Raw genomic sequence first — 22,059 nt, 5'->3', positions numbered from 1 at the left:
TTCAGCGAGTGTCCCATTTTCATCTCATAAACCTTGACTGTAAAAACAGCCAAAACAAAGGATTTCAACAAACTGCTTAAATTTTGACTGATCTATAATTCCAACGTTTGGGTCATTTCATGTTGTCATTGAAATAAAACTAGTGAGAGACTGCAGAGGCAAATCCTAATGAGTTCCTTGTGCTCACTTCCTTTAATTAAAGATGAATGTGAATGTAGCGTTGACACTATCTAAAACGCTTCATGTGACTGTGATAAAAACGGTTTGGTCTTTGGTGTTTCTTCTTGAAGGCAGTGACGGGGAGAAATAACGTGAGAGGGATTTCTTTGATGAAAGATGATGTATGCATGATTCTCTCACAACTTTGTCAGTGTTCTTTGAGTCGCCCGTCAATCTAAATCACTTTACAATCAATGTAAATTCTCAATCTTTACCAGAAAGGCAGCGATGGCACCTCCAGTGATGAACCCCGCCACGACGTCGTTCCAGTGGTTTCTGTGTTCGGTCACCCTGATCACCCCCACCAGCACAGCCAGGGAGAGCAGCACCAGGCACAGGGTGGGCTTGGTCAGCCGGGTGCCTTTGGCCCGGAACATCAGGGTCACATACATCTGGAGCACAGTTGCGTGGTGGGAAACAGTATTGTTACCAGAGGTGCAAATACGTCCTGTACTGTACTTAAGTAACTTTTTTACTTAGCCTTCAGAACCTGTACTTTCTTACTTTCACTTGAGTAAAGAAGTTAAATCAGTACTTTCACCAGAGGGTTTTTTTTTTCCACAAGTATTTGTACTTTTGCTCAAATCCGGAATCTGAATATTTTTGGCAGTTCGATACTGGAAAAAATTCAGGAGCGCCTCCAGATGAACTGCCGATATTGGCCACAAGAGGGCGGCCTCATCAAGATTTTAGAACATTTTAAAAAAAAAGAGTGAAATGATGAATATCAGACCTACGAGCCTAAATTACGGGAGGGGGGAAGGGTCATGTCACGTATGTGCACAAATGTCAATTTACATATAAAGACATTAGAAAAAAATGCTGATGAAACTTGAGGAAACTAACTGGGGAACATCTATGTTTTTCTTCATGGCACGATGATTGTTTAATATGTGCACTAGGACCAGCGACAGCACTGGCACGCCATTGATATTCTGGTTTCATTGCACATGCATTTCAGCCGCTCTGCTGCCCTACCACTGTGTAGATGGCTGAGTAGAAGCTGAGCGCTGCGTCTTTGGAGGGGAAGGACTTGCGAGCCGACGCCACCAGGTAGGGGTTGCCGCTGCAGGCTCTGTGCTCGCTGATGTACTGCAGCGGGGACTGGCAACCCAGAGCTGTGTAGTTCGGCTTGCACGTCGTCAGAAAATGAGGCGTCTGGTGTCCCGTCACCACTTGACCTGCGTTGGCAAAGATGGTGGTGGTGAAGAGGCCAAAGGAGTAGACACCTGAAATAAAAACAAAGGACAATCTGTTTATGATCTTTGAGGGAAGAAGAGAAGGTCAGAGAGAGAACTGGCCTTTCTCTTTTATACTTCACATTTGAAGCTCATCTTTTCCTAAGGTTAAGTGTGTAATATTTTAAAGAAGAAACAGCGACATCAAGTGGTTAGATTTCAGATTGCAGCACTCTTTCACTTAAGTCCCCTGAGGGTCTCAGTTCCCTCCTTCTCCCGAGCTTGTCAGTGAACTACGGTGGCCTGCGGGCACACACCTGGATACCTTGTTCACCTTCTTCTTCGTTGGTTTATTTGAGGACGCGAAAGTCCGCTTGAAAAACGAAACGCGCTGTCAGGTGGTCTAGATTGACCACACCGGGCTTCCATAGAAACATGGTGGTGCAAGATGGCAGCTAACTGGGAGCAAGACCTTTGCTCTACGTATAAACTCATATACATATGAGAACCGTTCTTTTACAATAAAGGTTTGTTACTGTTATGTTTTTATTGTAATGTGAGTACACACTTTTATTCGTGTATTTGTGGGCTGTACATTAAGCTTTTAGCAATATAAAAATCATAAATTAAGGCAAATTTTACACACTGGACCTTTAAAGAGAACTTGGATAAACACGATGATGATGAAAAAAGATCACAGGGCATCAACAGAGGCGAACTGAAACGAGGCCACAGGAGGCCTGAACTATGGCGGCGGCTTACAGAAGAGCCTTAATGAGCCTCTGTGTCCGACAGCAGAGAAGCTAAATAACCTCCAATCCCTCCGAGTGCAACTGACCCAGAAAGCGCACGATCCTGCGGAGGAGGGGGTTGAAGTAGCAGCAGTCGGCGGTCACGATGGTCTTCTCCTGGGCTCGCTCCGTCTTCACAAAGAAGCTCGTCACCTCCCCAATCAGAATCTGGGACGGAGAGGAGACATCACACACATCAGACACGGCGTTCGCCGCAGGACTTGAGCTGGAAACGACAGAAGCATCCTACATCGCTGCATCTTTGCTTGAACAACAGTTTAAATTCACCATTTGGATGGTTTTATGTTGCTGCACTACATCCCAACACTAACACCTCCCCCTCACTTTCTGCTCAGTGGGAGTTTGTTATTCTCAGTGTCTCATACTTCTCCTGGCTCCATTTCCCCAGTTTTTGCAACAAACAAAATACGATGCAGCTACATATTCCTAGGACTGTAATGTCATCTAGCAAACCTGTCCTAAAGGACATACCTCTATTTCCATTCACCATTGAAAATGAACATAGGTGAATAGAACATTTCATCACATTTTTACAATTCAAAAAATACTTAAAAAGCTATTGATGATAGATTTTTAATAAGGCTTGATCTATGTACAAGGTGCTTTTTAAGTTTCTAACGACATTGCACTTGCACTGTATTTCAGGTACCCTGTTGATGAAATAGGTTCTGTTAATTATACACCCCTGAAAAGTGGCTGCTCCTCAAGAAAAGGCACAATGTGTATCGTGGTTTGCCAGACATCACTCCCAGGACTTCTTGCTGTGGGGTCTTGTTAAAGACGCGTGTAACAAACAAAGATTTGGGACATCAACGACCTGAAGCAAAACATCAGTGGTGCCACTGATAAGGCAGCGAACATGGCTGGGAATCAAATACCGTCTTTGTTTGCTTTATGCCACTAATGGTGCCCATATAGCAGCGTGTTAACTGAGGTAATAAACTTCAATATCTACTTTTTTTTTGGTAATAATTTTCACAGATTACTTTTCTCATTTGCTTTTGGAATAAATTTGTTCAACTGCTAAGGATTCTTTATGGGCACCCTGTATATTATCAGACACCCTGAGCACCGAGCGAACGATTCAACCCACTTGGGCTGCGGTGTCATTTCAAGACTTGAAAAACTGCTGAAATCAACAAGACACTGAAGCTTTCTGACAGGGAAATAGCCTGACTAAACACGACGGCAGACGTTCGCGGACACCATTACACCCTGCATACTGAACCTGTCAGATTAGGGCATCTCCTGCTGACGGATGCATAAAGAGATGTAGGTTGCAGGCGCGTACAATATGCATGATCCCGAGGCCGGGAGCGAGGGATGAAGCCAGCACACAGCGCACTCGATGTGACAGCCACTGGCTCCGCTGCCACGGACAAAGAGTGCCTGGTGAGGCTGCGGGGCCGGTGTCAACACAGATGATTTCTGCCGAATATGACACGACGACTATTAAAGTCACGTGCGTTCAAAGAAAGGAGGGCCCTGGCCCCCTTTGTGATGTCATTTTATATTATGGATGCATCAGAGAGGTCACAGTTGTCTCGTGGGATTGTGTCATTTTCTACATATGATCCTGTTTACCTCCCAGTTCCCAGTGCTGCCAGTTCCCCCCCCCCCAATACTTGTCAGTATTGAAAAGTATAAAGGCCAGTATGTGGAAGAAATACTGTATGTTTGTCTCTGATTGTCATGAAAAATAAATAATTGTGTCACATTTTGTGTTTTCTTTGAAGAAGTATTAAAAGGAAATGTCTGTGTTTTAACTAATTGAATGGAATAAATGGAATCGAATGGAACTGAACTGAAAATTGAAATAAGAACTTGTACCCTCCTCTGTTGATGACAGGTATTGTGAACTATCGTGCAAAAGATTGTTTTAAATGCTGATCTGACTCAAGGGTAGAGACGTCCACACTACAAGTCTACAGTCAGAAACAACATCACTGGGATCACATAATTGCAAAGTGTGTCAAGCATGTGATTTGCCCTTTTGACAACGATCAAAGGCAAAGAGTTTCATGAATAAGGATAAAACATTTTGTCCTGTCAATATTTAGGACATCCAGGATGCTTATCAGCGGTGAGTGTACAGAGGCTGCAGCGTCAACTTTCAGCCCATCTGTTCGCACACTCACAAAAAAACAAAAAATGTTCATCCGTGCGAATGCTCCGATCATCCTTGTTCTAGCGCACACAGTGCAGTTCACCTTCACTCATGAGGTGTGTGTCTCACTTGTGCCAGTCTGGTTTCTGCTTCAGTTTATTACATGTTGTTCCTCACTTGAGCGCCTCACTTAAAGTGCCCAACGTATTTACTGAAGTCGTTCTGTTGTTCCAGATCTAAATTTTGATTAAGGTGCTTTTACACCTGGCATAAACCAAAGCACTCCTGCGACCCTCAGTGCAGGTGAAGTGGGGATAAAGATGGATGGATGGATGGATGGATGGATGGATGGATGGATGGATGGGTGATTTTGCGTCTCATTTAATTGAGTCACAGTTAAATGATCGCTCTGGTTCAGCAGTGAGTTCAGCATGTGTTTTCTGCACAGTGTCTTCTGGGCTCAACCCTGTTTGTTTAGGTTGGTTGCTATCAACTTGGAAGGTCGTTTGATCACTTTGCCAAGAAATCAGCTACACTTTAGTCTCTCACTAAGTTTTCAGAACTACTCAGCTTTGTTTACAGATTAAGAGGTTACAATATTAGGTAAATCATCAAGAGTTATTAAAGGTTGAATAAGCGACGTTATTCATTGTGGAATACAGGCTAATAAAAATCGGTATGTGTGCTCTAGTGGTGTTGTTTCTTTTGGGGTTGTTGCAACTTCAGAAAAACACATGCAAATAGAGATGAAACATGCTCAGTAATATTATGCTGGAAATGCTATAACCCTCAATCCAGATGGTCACCTTCTGTTACCAGAGCTCTGTTGCCGTCTCTTGTTTCCAGGGAGAACAACAAAACAAAACAATTTTTTTTTATACGGCCGGTAGCAGAATTCTATTGGTGGCTGGTCCGTCACTGACAGCGGACTCCTTGGAAACACGACATGGCCACAGAGTTCCGGTAACACAAGGTGACCCTCTGGATAGAAGGTTATATCCAGGGTAAAAGCTATCGTTGTATCGTCGTATGTCCAGCTCATTCACTCGACATGCACACACTTGCGGCATTATAGAGTTACATCATCACTTCACATTTGCCCGCTCAGTGTGTGCTCAGTGAGTGTCTTGGTGTGCAGGTGTGCAGCGGTGAAGATGAGAGGAACGCGAGCAAGTGGGGCTCCAAAGCCTCTTTGTTTTGGTTAACATGCTGTGCTCAGCTGTACTCTGCAATGGTAAACATGGCTTAATGCCCCTTAAAGAGTAAAAAAAGAATTGGAAAAAAAGCAAAAAACAAGAAAGAGGAACCTACTACAAGCTGTAAACAATGGCTGCTGCTAAATACTGGGTTAGAATGGACAGTTTTCACATTCAAACAAGAAGAGAACGCAGCACTGAATGATTTTCTGAGTGGACAACACAGTTTCATGTCACAACAAAGTGTCTTTGGAAAGAGTTCAGTCATGTTTTACTTGCTATTCTCAATACATTTTGAAAGTGGGGCAACATGTCACAGCGCTACCTTCCTGAAGCTACTTCAGTGGCTGTTCACCCCATCCAAGGTCACCTGTGAGCCCACAGAATGACGACTTGAGGGCAATCGCTACTTATTTTGGCAGAAAACAGTGAAGAAACTGAATGCAAAGGAAACAAAAATGGGCCTGGAGGAAATGAAAAATGCCAAGTGCCTGTTATTCACCACTGTGTGAGATTAAAAGTCCATTTTTGGGGGGCAGCTGAAAAGTCTGAATGCCTGCGAGAAGCTCTCAAGTTCCTCCCTGCCGGAATTTGTCACTGCCTGGATGTTTGTATAATGGCTCAGCAATAAATCATCATTTTTGGAGTTGCTGCAGGCACCTTGCCTGGGCCATCGGGGGAATAAGACAACTGGATTTAACAAATGTAGCACATTTTTGCCCTGGGGCTGCTGCTCCAAAATTATATCACCCAGTGGAAACCCAGAATGGAAATTATTCCACACTTTCACCAGTGGCTCAAATGCAAGGCCTGAACATAATCATCATAATATATGTACATAAAAAAGTGTGCATCGGTTTCGGTGCGTACTAACGTCACACTGGGATGTAAAATAATTAGGTTTGATTGTGGGTGCCTGTAGATGCCGGACCAGAACCAAATGATACCCTTAATCCCGTCACTTCTTCCGGGCCGGGGCTTGGAGCATCGCTCCATCATAACGGAAGCCTCAGAGATTTCACCCTGTTGTGTCTGTCACAGGGAGAAATATTACTGCTTTCATCACCTCCCGCAGAGAGTAAGGTGACAATGATCCGTGCTAATGGAAGCATGACCACAATCTTCTTTTTTTTTTGTCCAGGTAACCCAACACAAAGGTGGTATTCCACGCATCACACCGCAGGCATAAGGCTGCCTCGCAGCTTCTGGCTGCTGGAAAAAGAAAATCCATCCTCTATCTGATCTGACAAAAAGAAATACTAAATAAAAAAATAAGATGAGGTAAGAAACCTATCCTCAGCTCCAGGTGGCGTCTTGTTCCGTGTTGAATTCTGTCTGTCACGACAGCGACTGCAAATATTGCCGGAAAGTATTGAGACAGTGTAGCACAGAGGCACCAAGCATCAACTATGTTTATTCCGTTCCGGTGAGGTGAGCGCTCCACAGCTGTCGATCATTTTCCACCATTTTAGACCAGCAAACAATTTTTAATTACTGACATCTTGCAAAACCTCTGGGTCTTATTTTTCAAAACCTTCTGTAACCAATCAGCGTCCTTTTTCCTGGGTGAGGCAGAAGGTCATATAGTGATGAAAGCGAGATGTGACCTTCAGTTCTTCTAACATCCTGAATCTCTTTCAAGTGGCCATTCAACGCTGGTATCAGGTCAGCAGGTCAACACAGGTTTGTACCATCTAGTGAACAAAATGTTAAAAAAAAACATATGCACGATGTGGCATCCTTATCAGCAGCAAGACAATAGCAACAGACCGATTGATTGATGCACTGATTGATTACTCCATTGGTACAGGAGGAGATTTGTCTTGGACGAGAGGCCACTGCATTAAACACATGATAACGTATAAAAAAAAAAAGAGCGCAACAAAAACAGTGCAAGCATGTAACAGCTTATGGTCAATCATTATGGTGGGAGAGGTGAGGAGATTCAGATCAGCCAACGGACCACCATGCTAGAACCAGCTACCGTATCCTATTCTGTAGACCTTGGTTGAAACCCGTGGTTATTTGAGTTACTGCTGCCTTTCTGTGGTTTTTAACCAGTATCCCCACTGCCCACTGATCTGTAAATCCTAGAGATGGTTTTGCGAGTGTGACGCTCATGTTGACTTTCAGCAAGTCGTCTTTATCGCGTCGACGTGTCAAAATGCATTGAGTTGCTGCCAATGACGAGCTGACTCAAAAAGCAACAACGTAGGAACAACGTTCACGGTGTGGTGAATGTGCACGACAAAGTAATTTGCCCCCTTGGAAGTGATAAACAGGCGGTTCTCCTTTAAAATCAAAAAGTGGCTGTGGTAATCCGAAACCACAGTCTCTGACGATTCATTATTCATATTCCAACTATTATTTTCTTACAGCTGGGATCGCCAGACTCCATTTAAAGCCTCTTTAAAAGCAATGTCAAACGACAGAGCACGCACAGAGGTGTGCACTGAGCATATTTCCTTTTTGTTAATTATATAAAACCATTTTGTTCATTTCAATGAATTATACATTCCTGGTTGTTCTGCTCATTTACTATACAGCTTCTCTAAATGTCTACAAAGCCACTGGCAACAGCACCGGACAATGAATATTCCCATTTCATCTTCTCTCACTGTGTTCATGTGATGACGAAGAACAAAGTCGTCTTTTGAAAGAGAGTAGATGCCATGTCCCTTTATCGTTGATCAATGGCTTTCTTCTGCTAATGTGCTTACACTGGCAATCAGTGGGATCCCACAGAGTTGTTAGGCGCTACATTTCTTCCAGGGACATTTATTCGAAGGTCGGACAATCAATAATAACTGCTCTCTGGATGGATCTCACTGAAAGGTTGCTTCCTGCTGCTTTTTATGAGCATTCTCTTTAATCTCAATGAAAGGCCCTTAATAGAAAAGACTTGTAAACGGCATTGATGTCCGCTTTCTTCAAGATATGACTCTGGTTCTACCCAGCAGCTTTTACCTCTGAAATAATCGAAATTCATGCCAAGAGGACACAAAGGCTGCGATGTCGTGGCCTTTCACTAAATACTGCTTCAAAGCCTTTGGATGTCTGACAGATATTTCCATAGAAGTAGAAGCCCAAATATATTATTCCAACTGATGAGATGAAGACATCTCTAAAAGTTCACAGGTTTTCATCTTGTTAACTTTTTCTTTCTTGAATTTTGCAGTTTAAGCTTCTTAACATCAGTCACAGTTTGATAGCGGTACCAGGATGGTAGGTGGATGGGTACCAGGATGGCAACTTCAATGATGCAGAGTCGTATCATGGTTTTCTGTGTTTGAAACAAACGACCATTCGCACTCATGCCCAGAGCTAATTTAGAGTTCCCAATTAACCGCATGTTTTTGGACTGCGGGTGAAAGCTGGAACACCCGAAGAGAACTTTCGGGAGCCATTTACGACAAATACGCTCAACATTCCCTCTTTTCACAGTTCAGTGAGGTTCAGTATTGCCCACTGGTGTTCAGTCACAAAAGTCTGGAGGCTCAGTAGTAGCTACCATCCATTATGTCTAAACGGTTTGGCTTTAAATGACCAGCAAGGCGGCACCATCACCATCATGAGTGTTTGAGAATAAGAGGGAGACACATTAAACTCGATGAAACATCTGATGACGTGCAGGATAGGCAACCCAGCATGAGTAGTGTGAAGTGGAACCACTTCATAATAATGGCGATGATGCACATATCAGGGATGTAAGATCAAGTATAGCAAGTAATATCACTAAAAATGTATCTCGTATCAAGCGGAAGTCCATACGCTGTGTATTACGTTTAACTACTGCCCAGTAACTTCATTTGCACAACCAAGCTCATGCACACACGTTTTTAAGTATTGAATCCGGCTGCGTTTAGCTATTGGCGTCATCTGTAGGGAAAACAACCAAATGTTTTCCCTTTGGCCCCTCAGTATAAAATGCCCCTTATGAAACCACAGAAGGCTGATCTGGATGTTAGTAGCGCACACCTTTTGAAGAAATTAAGGATAGACATTTGTCAACTCTGGAGAGTTCATGGAAAGCCAGGGGACACATAATGAAAGGATTCATTATTATTATCATAAAATGAATCTTGTGTAATACTGAACCTTTAACATTTACATAAAACTCAAAAGCACTTAATGATAAAAAGGAAAACACACTTTTTTGTTTTGTTTTAGAAAATCTATCTTACAAAATTGCATCACACTCAGTGCTTCGAGGGAAATAGATTTAAACACTGGAAATGGACTGTTAGCATTAAGAACTACAGTATGCATCATCGAGGGAATAATGTGAAGATAGTGGGCTGCCTGGCGAAAGCAAACAGAGCGAGGCTACTGTACACTGCCTCAGTCTCAGGGCAACTATCAACAAACAAGACAAACACAGTCATCTGCAGTATTCCGTGCCCTGAAGTCACGTCCCTGTCTGGAGAGCAGAACCACAGCAGGCCATTGATATTCACTGTTGGTGCACTCAGAATCTTTCACGCTTGCATGTGCCAAAATAAGGGCAGCACAGCGGTGGGTTTGATTCTGACACCGATTGCCTGCGTTGTGTTTGGAATGGATAATCATAGAGTTGTGATGCCACATAATGAATTCTGAATTTTCATTTACATGTGGGGCGGCACGTTGGCCCAGCGCTGGTCAGTGCTGCCGCCTCAGAGCAAGAAGGTTGTGGGTTCAATTCCCGGCCTGGGACCTTTCTGTCTGGAGTTTGCATGTTCTTCCCGTGTCTGTGTGGGTTCTCTCTGGGTTCACCGGCTTCCCCCCACAGTCCAAAAACATGCATGTGAGGGGAATTGGGAAGTCTGAATTGACAGTAGGTGTGTGTGTGTGTGTCTGTATGTGGCCCTGTGATGAACTGGCCACTTGTCTTGTATGACAGCTGGGATAGGCTCCAGCAAACCCCCGCAACCCTGAGTTCAGGAAGAAGCGGACATTAAAAATGGATGGATTTACATGTGAATCAGACAATGACAACTGAACTGCAAAACAAGAACCACCAACATGCCTGATGTGGACAATGGCCTTATGTTAACACAACTTCATCGAGTCGGGGGAGGGGGGGACTTCAACATATCACAGTTTCTCCAAAGTCTGTTCCGGGGAGAGATAAGCAGCATCAGTACTCAAGTTCAGGCACCTCATGCAGATGTAGCTGTCTCCAGTAGGGCCGCCTCACATGATTGATTATCCCCAAAAGTATACAGATCTTATTTATCCTCTGAATTACTACACTTTGTGCTCCAGCAGGCAGGTTTGAAACGTGGACACGCAAAAGAGAGACAGACCCTTGCTTGTACAACCAACCAGTTTAGAAGAGATTAAATGGAGTTTGAAGCCGTGGTGACTGTTCTAGAAGCAACTGATGTGTATAGGTCACAATTCTTTCATCCTTTCTTATTGAACATACATGTTTATATTTAGGTTGTACATTCAATACAGGGATGAGAACAAACAGGTGCTATTAAAAGGAAATATAATACAAAAAGGGATATCAAGAGAAGAGAGTTGTTGTTTTGTTTTTTTTTACGTGAAATGATAGGAACCCAATCATTTGTCATTACATGCTTTTAAATAAAATGTCAAGCATATTTTTAAGCAAACTTTTGTTGGGAAAAAGTGCCATGTTTTTGCTGATGACTTTGACTTGATGCAGAGTGTGTCGTAGGAGGCACTCTGTGGATACCAGAAGAAGCAAAACCAGCAGAAGAATGGAGGGGGATATTGGGGAAATCCCCCAAAGAATTGAGCAAGTTGTAATCACTTTTGTAGGTTAGCTTAGCCACGAGCATTACTGCTCTTACACCAAGACAAAACCACATAAAATCCAATCAGCAGAGCTATGCCATTAACAATATGCCATGCACCATACATTTTTGGAGAGACTCAAAAGAGTCATGTGAGCTGAATGTTCACCATGTCAGAGTGCATTTGGCAAATCCGTTTCTATAAAACATTAGTCTAGATTAAAAAAAACACTACAACCACCCCGGGCCAGTGTACAAACTTTACTGCACATTAGAGGAAGTGGTTCTGAATTATGCAGTTTACGTACATTTCGTAACATGATATTATTAATTTTTTATTTAAACACTCTAATTGGTACAGATGTGCGAAAGATGTTACAGATGAGGAAACCATCCTCCACAGCAATGAAGTAAACATACATTTTTTTACATTTATATAGTCTTGTTTATTTTCCATAAATAAAAAGTGCACTGTTCCACGGTGAGAGGTTACTCTTAGCCAGGAGAAGGATGCCTTATCTGTCGCTCTGTTCTCGGGACATGAAGAAAACGAAATACAGTCTCACAGGGGTTGGTGTGAGCAATTTATAGACAGGCAGACAAGAACCATGTAAACAATAGGAATTCAATCATGCAGAAGTACAAACTGAAAAATAGAAAAGAAATCTAAGTTGTGGAAGTGAAAGTGTGCAGTGTAGAGCATACGAGGTAGCCCACATTTGAAATCCGAGCAACAAGTGTCCTTGACCTGTCATATTGTTAATATAGTTGAGTTAAACATTGAATTAACAGACTGTGCTCAAACTAAAATTGGCATTATATGAATTAGTTTTTGTAATATCCTGTTGTATAGACAGACTTTATTGATCCCCTTGGGATGACTCCCTCAGGGAAATTAAAAATGTAATAAATAATTCCCATCAACATAGAAAGATGGAAGCAAGAGCACAATGACGTACCTGTCGACTCTAACCTCTGAGATGGAAAGCCAGCTGCAGGCAGAAGTGCAACAGTTGGTCAGTGTTGCGCTGCCGTAAAGTGATGTGTGTTTTGTAAGAGGGGGCAGGTTCGGACAGGCAGCCAGTGTCACATTAGGCCAATCGGGTGTACTGTGTTCACTGCAGAGGTGCCATTCTTGTCACAAGGCTACAACACATTCCAAATGATGAATGATATGAAATGTGAAATATTCTTTAAATATGTAATTCTAAAAGGCAAAAAGTATTTCATTCTCTTTTGCTGTAGGCAGTTGTGTTAGTTTTGTCTCCTGACACTATATCCTGAACTCACACAAGATACACACACGCTGACTGAAGGTCCACACACCCCTCGTTGCCAGGTATTGAGTTCCAACAATAATGGCTGGACCAGCTGAAATCAAGCAGAAGCAGAAAGTCAACTCAGAGTTCAGCCACAGACCCAGAGTTCGTCCAACCTTCCTTTCTCAAATCCATCGTTAACGCTGCTCAACGCCATTTCCTCGCATGGCAAATGGGAAGCTTTTAAACTCACTGTCACCTAACACACTGATAAGCCAGCAGAAATCCTGAGGGAACAGAGGCTTGACAAGGACACGTGTAGGTGGAGGATTAATGACTCCCGAGGATGAGTGCGTGCTCGCGACTGCAGGAAGTTTCTGCAGCTCCTTTTTTTCTTTTAACATTTTGAAGAGAGTCTTAGCACAGCACCTGCACGGGCTGATGACCGCATTTGAACAAAGGCCGGCACAATGGAAATCAGGCCCTTAACAAGACGATTCAGGATGCGTTGGACGACGGTAAACCACCCCCCCCCCCCGCTGGCTGGATCTTCAGAGGGCAAAGCAGCATCAAACAGATCCCACACTCGCTTTACACTCCCCCCGCTTTTCAATTTGTTTTAGATTGGTACACATGCACGCACCACTCACTGTGACTAATGCCTCACCCTAATCATAACAAGAGCCAGCGCCGCGGCTCTCTGAATGCCAGCTTGACGTCACCGGTGCAGAAAGCAGCTTAATTTTAAGTGGGAAGTGTGAAAATTTACGGACCCGTATTCTGCTGCGTTGATTGCAGATGCGTGTGGGACCGTTCGCTCTTCATTAGCAGCTCGGTGGGGAGGGGCGAGGGTGGGGAGGGGGGTGATTGTGTGAGAAAAACGCTAAATGTATTCTCACGTTTTCCCATTTTACATTTGTGATTAAATATGTCGCCTCCTCCTGTGCGATCATGAACAGGGAGTGGAACGCTGCACAGAACCCACGGGAAGCATCCCAGGTGGTCCGTCACGTAAGAGAGGCTGAGATTCAGTGAAACGAGGCCTGGGAGAAGGAGACATCTATTGACACTGTGTGCCCGCTGCTCTCCCATGAAACACACACAGTGACCAGGAATTGCTGGTAACCATGACGATTTAGCTGCCAAAGCTTCATCATCACCCACACTCTCCCTTCGTCCAGTGCTTTTCTATTTTTCCCTTCCGGCAGCATTCCCAAAGCCTTGTGGAGGAGGAACAACAAGCACCACTTCTATCAAGTCTCCGTGTAATCAGATTTCTTTTTCTCTGTCTCTCCACCTGGCATTAAAGTTCAGACCAAGTCCCATTTTAATTCTTCCCCCATTACCCTGCACTCTGTCTGCTCACTCACTGATTCATGATTGTGGTTGCGATAGTCGGGCGTATTGATGGGCTCAGTCCCGAATGACCTGTCACACAAATACATTTCCGGGATACGCTCGGAACAGCATTAGCAACTGCAACCATTTCATTTGTAAATGAAGATACTGTATATAGTTAAGAAAAAATAAAACAATACCACCAAACTACAACTATTTGTATGTTGATGTCTCATTTGGACAGCTAGCTGTTTACGAGGTGTGTTTCAGGTTGCAGTCGTCCTGTCAACCATTTTACAGGGGTTTATTTTTGGATTGTGGTTTTTGGCTGCAGTACCTCGAGTGGCTACTGCGAGAAAAAAACGCAGAACTTCCTTAATTTGGCCACAGCTTTTTAAAAACTATGATCAAATTAAGGAAGTTCTAAAAAAACAAACAAGTGGTCAAGAGGGAGTGGCCGGGCCATAGAGGAAGAGCCAGACGCAGAGGATAAACATCGATATATAAGCAGCGTTCACTCGCTAGGTATAATGTAGAATGTTTTACACGGTTGATTCTGCAATAACAATCTTGAACTTTTGCTTTGCATGTCCTCTCCGTTCACTTTGCCCCACCACTCAAATACATATTGCAATCTTTTCTGTCTGGCTCTGTCTGACATTTCCAAAATATTTCCCTCAAAATTGGATATGATTTCCGAGAAATTCAAAAGTCACAGTATGAATGAACCAGAAGTGAAAGCTTGCCTCGCAGAGAAACAGTAACCATGATGGACTCAGGTGAAAGGACCCTGAATTGTCAATAGAAGTTATATATTTCAGTCAGTACAGTCATTTTACCTAAATATGCAGATAATATTCAACTGCATTTCAGTCACATAATCATATATATATTTTTTGCACCTATTATACACTTACACAAATATATGTATGGGTAGAATATTAAGCTCTAGATGTTGTTGCCAAACATGGTTTGCATGATATGACATGCGCTCATGTACTTACATAGCTAAACTGTTTCAATTGAATTTTGTGACACATTTGTCTTCATCTTTCTTCATTCAGCTGAGGTACACTGTATTTCCCTATGCACTAAATTTGCAGCAGAAATAAAGCTTGGCTTCACCAAGTTGTATCGCATTAAACACGGAATCGCGCCCAGAGCGAAGCTCCACTCGTCTTCCCACCACTTGTGTTCCTCTTGCATATCCCGGTTCTTAACCTCCTTTTTCTCCGACAAAATAGGCGAGGGACTGGAAAAGGAACGCGGACAAAAAGAGGGAAAAAAAACCCAACTGAGACTCTTGCCTGGCGTCAGAAGAATTTCTTCAGCTGGAGTGTCAGCGAGTGTCGTTCCGATTAGAATTCCCATCTGTGGGGGACAGTGTGTCTTGCTGGCCATGGCAGTGGGGGCAGATAGCTGGTCAGGCGTATGGACTTGGGGGCCGCACTGCTCAGCCCCCTACCCAGTGTGATTGGCAGGGACAGGCTAATGCTGTGATTATCCCCTATTATCCCTGGCCTTTCCTCAATGCTGCGTCTCATGTGAGGCGCGCTGATCCGTCATCCGCCTTCATCCGTCTCCCCGTCTCTGACTTTCACTCTTTTTTTTGACTCGTTTTAAGCTCACATACACAGAGATGGGGGTGAGGGAGGGGAGCATGGAGAAACATAAGTGGATTGTGACGGCTAAAGTCCTAATTCTCTCACAGTAGCAGCGAGGATCAAGAGAAATTTTGAACCCACTTAGCATCGTAACTGGAGCTCTGTCTCTTCTACGTGCATTGTTCTTCAGGTCCCCTGACCTCTACAGAGTGCATACTCAAACCTGTCATTAACCATAATAGCCACCATACACCTTCTGTTCTCCACACATCGTGGCCTGCCGCCACTCTCTTCTCTCTGTGCAACGTGATCATTTTTTCCCCTTTCACGCGTCTTTAGTTGTGTTCTAACAAACAGTACGCAGGCGCAGCGTGTATCGAGGCTTCTCACTCGAACCTGCTTACGATGTGGATGTGTCAGGGTCGTGTCAGGAAGGACGTTCATCTAAATCAACAGATAAAAGGATTCACCTTTTGAAAGGAAAATGGTGGAACTACACTTCTCAGAAAATATACATCCTGACATCATTATACACTACCAGTCAAAGGTTTGGACACACCCTATGAATTCATTCTCACGACTATTGACATTGCAGTTTCTCACTGTAGGCATCAAAACTATGTATAAACACGCACGGAATTAAGTAGGAAACAAACAAAAAAAAAGGTAAAATAAGACATTTTATATTTCAATTCTTCAAAATAGCCACCTTCCATAAAAAGCATGTTTAGAGTTATTGAACATGTTTTTCTTTTCTGCATAGTTACATAACCTTCCTCATATATTTGATGTCTTCAGGATCTATTGGCAGTGTAGAAAGTTGTAAAGATAAAAGAAAAATGAAAAAAGAAATAGCATAAGAAGGAGTGTCCAAACTTGTGTAAATCTTTTGTTTTTCAAAGTCAGCCTTTAAAGGTCCAGTGTGTAAAATTTGGCTTGATTTATAATTTTTATATTGGTAAAAGCTTAACATACAGCCCATAAATACATGAATAAAAGTGTGTACTTGCTGTACAATAAAAGTAATTTGGTTTTCCTCCCATAAAATGGTTCTCATATAAGAATATGCAGAGAGCAAGAAGAGTCTTGCTCCCAGTTAGCTGCCATCTTGCACCACGTGTTAATGAAGCCCACCAGACAGTGCTCTAAATACCAAACATGCTGTCAGGTGGGCTTCCTTAAAATTGGTGAATGCGTTATTTGCCAGGATGTCTCCGAATCTTGTAATGTGCTTGTCCAAACACTGTTGCAGATGCTCCTTAATAACATTGTATGAACATTTTACCCAAATCTTGCATCTCCACAGTAAATTCGAGAAATTTCTCTGAAAACTTGCTGTAATTGAAAAACAACAACAACAACAAAACATTTTGTAAAGTTGCAAAACAACAAAACAGTGCGATGCGGGGTCTATCCATACACTGACAGGCCTTTTCTCAGAGTCATTCCAGGCAAATCTCTTTTGCCTTCTTCTCCCACTCACATTTTGAGATAAGAAACAACAAGTAAACTTCTGTCACCATCAAGGGTAAAAAAAAAACTTTTGTGTCCCGCTGGACGACAATCCTCCTCCTCCTCCTCCTCCTCCTTTCATATCTGACTCCATTATTCATGATGGATGATCCCGTCCCAGGGCTTAACAGTATGCAAATGATTTGCATACGGGGACTGGCCTGATTTGCGTATGTGAGTCGTTTGTTGCTCGCCATTCAAGTGTGTTGGCATTTGTGATAAATTATGTGACTGATGACGACTGCAATCAACTTGGAAATGTCAGATGGGAAATGATGATTGCATGGAAAAAACTAAGGAGACCAAAAAAAAAAAAAAGAAAGACTATTCACTTGCAAGCTTAACTTGAGTTGTTTTCTCTGGTGTGTCGATGAGAGCGATTTTCCCTCAGCTAGTTGGCCAAGAACGACAAGTCTGATTACAATAACAATGGAAGGTACAGATGGAATATAGAGGGAGGAGCAAAAAAAAACAAAAAAAAAACCAAACAAACCCTGATGTTCTGCACATAATTTGCTGCACATTACCATAAGAATGGCGGGCAGTCGGGGAATCTGACAGGGTCATAGGAGTCCAAGGGAACGAGGTCACCGGGCTCACCTACTACCTGCCAACACATTTCTACAGCCAAAGCAGCGAGCCAAGAGAGGAGGGAGTGAAAATGTTCTCTCCGTTTCCAGCAACATGAAAGGAAAAGGTTACGCTGTTGCAACCTCTGTTCTACAACAAAAGGCTTCCTCAGTGAGATTAGACTGTTACATAAACAAGCGTGAATTTGAGTTGAACAAAAAAATATTCACTTAGCATTCATTACCCTTTTACCCTTTCACCATTTTAGGCAATTACCTGAATGTTAAATCAAAAAACAAACTAGAATAAATTGAGGAAAAACAAAAAACAAGACAAGAAAATGTTAACATGTTCATGTTTGGTGTCATTGAAGTCTGCGTAAGACTTAGCAGTTAAATAAGTTGTGAAATTTGACACAATGAGATTAAGATCCAAGCGAATCCTGTTGGCCTTCACTCCTCATTAAAAGTTGTCACCTTCTGCAACAATGGCAGGCATTAGTTAGCTACTGTACTTCAGGTTAAAGTTCTATTTATGCACCGCATAGGCTTCAAGTGCGTTGGCAGTCTATGTAAAAACATGAGGGAAAAAAAAAAGCCACGCCACGCCTCATTTGTGTGAAACTTTGCACGTACTTGCTGTCAAATGAGCGAGGAACAACTGCTAGATTTCCCAGAAAGAAAAAAAACAATTTTAATTCCCTCAAAGCTCCAGGGTTGTGACCTAGAGAGGACAAATCATCATCATCATCATCATCATCATCATCATCATCATCATCATCATTTCCCTCCTTCCACTTGCCTCTGTCATAATTTCTCTCAGCCCCGAGCACATCGAAGAGATCAAAGATCCGACCGTGGCCTCAGTCCCGTGCAACAGGTGTTCTGTTAGATTTCATTTGCAGCAAAAACTCTTAATTGTCTTGCGCCGCGTTGCTTCTCACAAATTCACAATTCCAAAACTAGCAACATCCTCCTCTTCCCTTCTCGCTGTACTTTTTCATCTTGTTTGGGGGAGAGGGGTCGTCCCTTCTCCCCTTGTAACCTCAGTTTTTCACACTCCCAAGTCCTCCTTCTCATTTCGTATTTCCATCCAAGCCTCTACTCTCAGAGCCCTCACTGTGCCTCGCCATTCTGTTTGAGAGGCTTACATTTAGCGATCCTCGCAACTTGAACTCTCGAACAGCCCTCCTGTTTTGCATTGTGTTTCTGAATGAGCCGGCAAAGTAAACTTAATTCAACTGCAGCCTTGTAATATCTCCTCGCCGAAGCTCAGAGCAACGAGTCTCCACGCGGGGCGAAGGCTCACGTCGTGCTGTTTGCATCTTGAGCCAACAGCTACCACTCCATCCTGCGGTCAGACACAAGCTTAAAGCTAAACTGTGTAAACTGCCGGGAATGTGAAGGGCGCTGTCACGTCTCGCATGGCTCCCGCTGCACAGCGCGCACCCTCGCCTATGCACGCGCGCACATAAAAAAAAATTAGCTAATGGTTTAAATGGGCCATTTTTTTCCTGCCCCTTTAGCGAGCGAGGCACAATAATCAGCATGACTGCTGAAATGTCAAATGTGCTCGGCGTGTGAAAATGGAATTAAGCTGCGGTTGTGGAGAGTCATAGAGATGGCCCGGAGCCACTCTGGCTCGTTCTCAGATTCCATAGTTAGACACACACACACACACACACACACACACACACACTGACTCCCACCTGCACACGCTTTTCAACAGCGTCATCCGCCCACGCGCTCACCTTCACTGATGCGCCGAAACTTACAGCTTCTCTGCGCGAGTGCCGTAGAAGAGCCGCCGTTTCACTTCCCTCCCCACTTCCTGTCTCACTCTGTCTGCCTGGCCCAGTCGCGCGGCTCCTACCGAACCCGAAAGGTGTTTCACAATGTGATGAAGCCGAAATTTTACAGGCTCTGTTCGGCATTAAAATGCATGAGAAGTGCTTGATGCGTTCCAACAATATCTGTTCCCACATTACATCGGGCCCGGTAGTCCTGAGGCCATGTGTTTAATGTTGCTTTCTCTGGAAGAATGGGGACACATCTCAGCCCTGGCGCTTCACTGCAGAGGTTCCTAAGATGCTCAAAATCATCGGGCACAATTATTACTGGAATTACTCTAATTTCCCCTAAATTACAATAGAAAAAAACTGTGATCTCCTGTGAAATTACATGCAATTTTCAGAAAAGGTCAGACCCTGATACAACTATTAATACTTTCATCTTCAGAATTTTCCACAGTAATAGAAAAAGGTTTTTGGACACCATTTGAATTTTACTGAATCCTAGTTATTGTTATGAACTATTTGCCAGATAACGCTTTTTTTGTGTTTCAAATGGTTTGGCTGCATCAGAGGCACAAATAAGAACACTAGATTCTTGTATTCTTGTGTTGTGTGTTTGTGTGTTGCAAGACATCATCTTGCTGAAACATCCATCTGAGGTGAACCCAACAGTGTGCATGTGGGTTAATGCTTTTGACAGCACTAAAATAAACCTGCACAGGAAGACTTAAGACTGATAAATCCTTTCCACCACTGTATAAAGTCCATTTAAAAGGAGATTTTTAAAAGTCTCTTCTTTTCTGTGATTTATCATTAAATGCTCTGTTACAGAATCACTCGCCAAAAAATCCCAACAGCGCTTGTACTTCCTCCGGAAGCTGAGAGGAGCCAGAGCACCGACCCCCATCATGCACACCTTCTACAGAGGCACCATCGAAAGCATCCTGACAAGCTGCATCACTGTGTGGTACGGGTCCTGCACCGCGGCCTGCCGAAAGACAGATCCTCCGAGCTGCATCGTGGGTGCAGCTCGGAGGATCATTGGTGTCTCTCTCCCTTCCCTTCTGGATATCTACAACACTCGCCTCACCTGCAAAGCCATCAGGATTGTAGGTGACCCCACCCACCCATCTCACAGTCTCTTCAGCCTGCTGCCATCAGGGAGGAGACTACGGAGTCTCCAGGCCAAAACCACCAGGCTAAAGAACAGCTTTTTCCACCAAGCAATCAGGAGGCTCAACGCTCTCCCTGCTCTGCCACCCTCCATAACCCCCTCGCTGACAAACTCTGCCCACCCACCCTCACACACACACACACACACACACATAGACTATAGACTATCTCCCCCTAACTGCACTACACGCACTACCTCACCTTACTGTGAATACTTTGTATAGTTTATCTTTGTCTATTTTAATCCTATTTTATTTGTTTTTATCTTATCTTTTTTTTATTTTATTTATTTTACTTTTCTCTGCCTTGCACCGGGGGTCTGTGAGGATTGAAATTTCATTCATCATGTCATATGTCGAGTATGTGTGATGTCTGACAATAAAGTTGAGTTGAGTTGAATACTTTAAAAAAACATAAAGCAAGAAATTTGATATCTCTATCTGAAATTCTTTCCATCATGGTTCATGAAAATGACCTGCTGTCTGCAGTATGGTGAAGGTACGAATCAAAACAACGTGCAAATATGCATAAATTAAAAAATAAACACAATCACGTTGTGTGTCTATTACATGTTTCCATTCAACAACCAGGTTCAGGATAAACTTCCTTGTCCCAGGTGAGAAATGTGCTTTGGGCGCCTCCTGGTGTTGCCCAGTCTGCTCTGACCCCTGACATCAACAAGGGGTTTTCACTGCGTATTTTCTCCTTTTGAGACTGATTGGACATTGTCTGTAAACTCTGGAGATGGTTGTGATGTCATCAAAATTCCTGTAGCTCACCAGTTTGTGAAACACAGGGTAGCGCGTCTGGCAACAACAACCATGCCACGTTCCCTATTTGGAACTTCAGCAACTCGACTTCACCACAACTACCAGCCTGAAAGCACTGACTAGCTGCCATGTAGCTGAGGAGCAACTGAATATTTAATACTTCAGTAAGTGGTTGGCAAGTGTACAGTGTGGACTTTGTCAATTGAGTGATTCTCTCTTAAGACATCACAATTGTAGAAATCATCATTAAAAATGATAGTTGATCATATAAAATGTAGATTGACTTTTTAAAACTGAAATAAAACTGACTTTTTGGAAGTACACCCAAGCCTTCTAATAAAATGTTAAGTTAAGTACCATAATAAATATTTTGTCAGACAGATATCTTTTGAACTTTTTGTTTTATATTTTTATTTCTGCCAACAAATTCTTGGTGCATGTCTGAGGATTTCTAAAACAGAGGGCTGTTATGCAAGTGGTCCCTTTCTGTTACCCATGTTTAGCTACTCGATGTAAAGACAAACTTACCACCCTCACTCTTTTGCGACAAGATGCAAAGGAAGGATGGAGGTGCAACATTTGAAAGTGATAAAAGCCTGAGCTGAACAGCCAAAACGCTGCATAATCCAAAACTCGACAAGGAACGTTGTGTTGTCGAATCTGCGAATGCACATAAAGTTCTAAAATTAACAAAGACCGCAGGGCATTCAGTCATGCCTGTTATTATCTCTTATGATGATCATGCCTCATTTTATGCTCAAATTATCTACCAATATTGGTTC

General features: G+C 43.1%; 1 protein-coding gene across 3 annotated transcripts in view; it reads right to left on the bottom strand.

Annotated features, from left to right (window-relative positions):
- The window catches only part of plppr2b (phospholipid phosphatase related 2b), a 55,695-nt gene that overhangs the window by 2,905 nt on the left and 30,731 nt on the right, over positions 1-22,059 (bottom strand). For all 3 annotated transcript variants that reach the window (XM_076043433.1, XM_076043442.1, XM_076043425.1), the window contains 3 exons: positions 2,236-2,356; positions 1,198-1,448; positions 435-611 (listed from right to left, as the gene is read on the bottom strand). In XM_076043433.1, coding sequence (XP_075899548.1) covers positions 435-611; positions 1,198-1,448; positions 2,236-2,356 — 549 coding nt within the window. The remainder of the gene's footprint in view (positions 1-434; positions 612-1,197; positions 1,449-2,235; positions 2,357-22,059) is intronic.

This window comes from Nelusetta ayraudi, unplaced genomic scaffold (genome assembly GCF_046127955.1).
Source record: "Nelusetta ayraudi isolate G7.1 ecotype Tasmania unplaced genomic scaffold, CSIRO-AGI_Nayr_v1 ptg000004l, whole genome shotgun sequence".
Lineage (NCBI taxonomy): Eukaryota > Metazoa > Chordata > Actinopteri > Tetraodontiformes > Monacanthidae > Nelusetta > Nelusetta ayraudi.
Note: the sequence above shows the minus strand (reverse complement) of the source record. Positions and strands in the feature narration are given on the sequence as shown.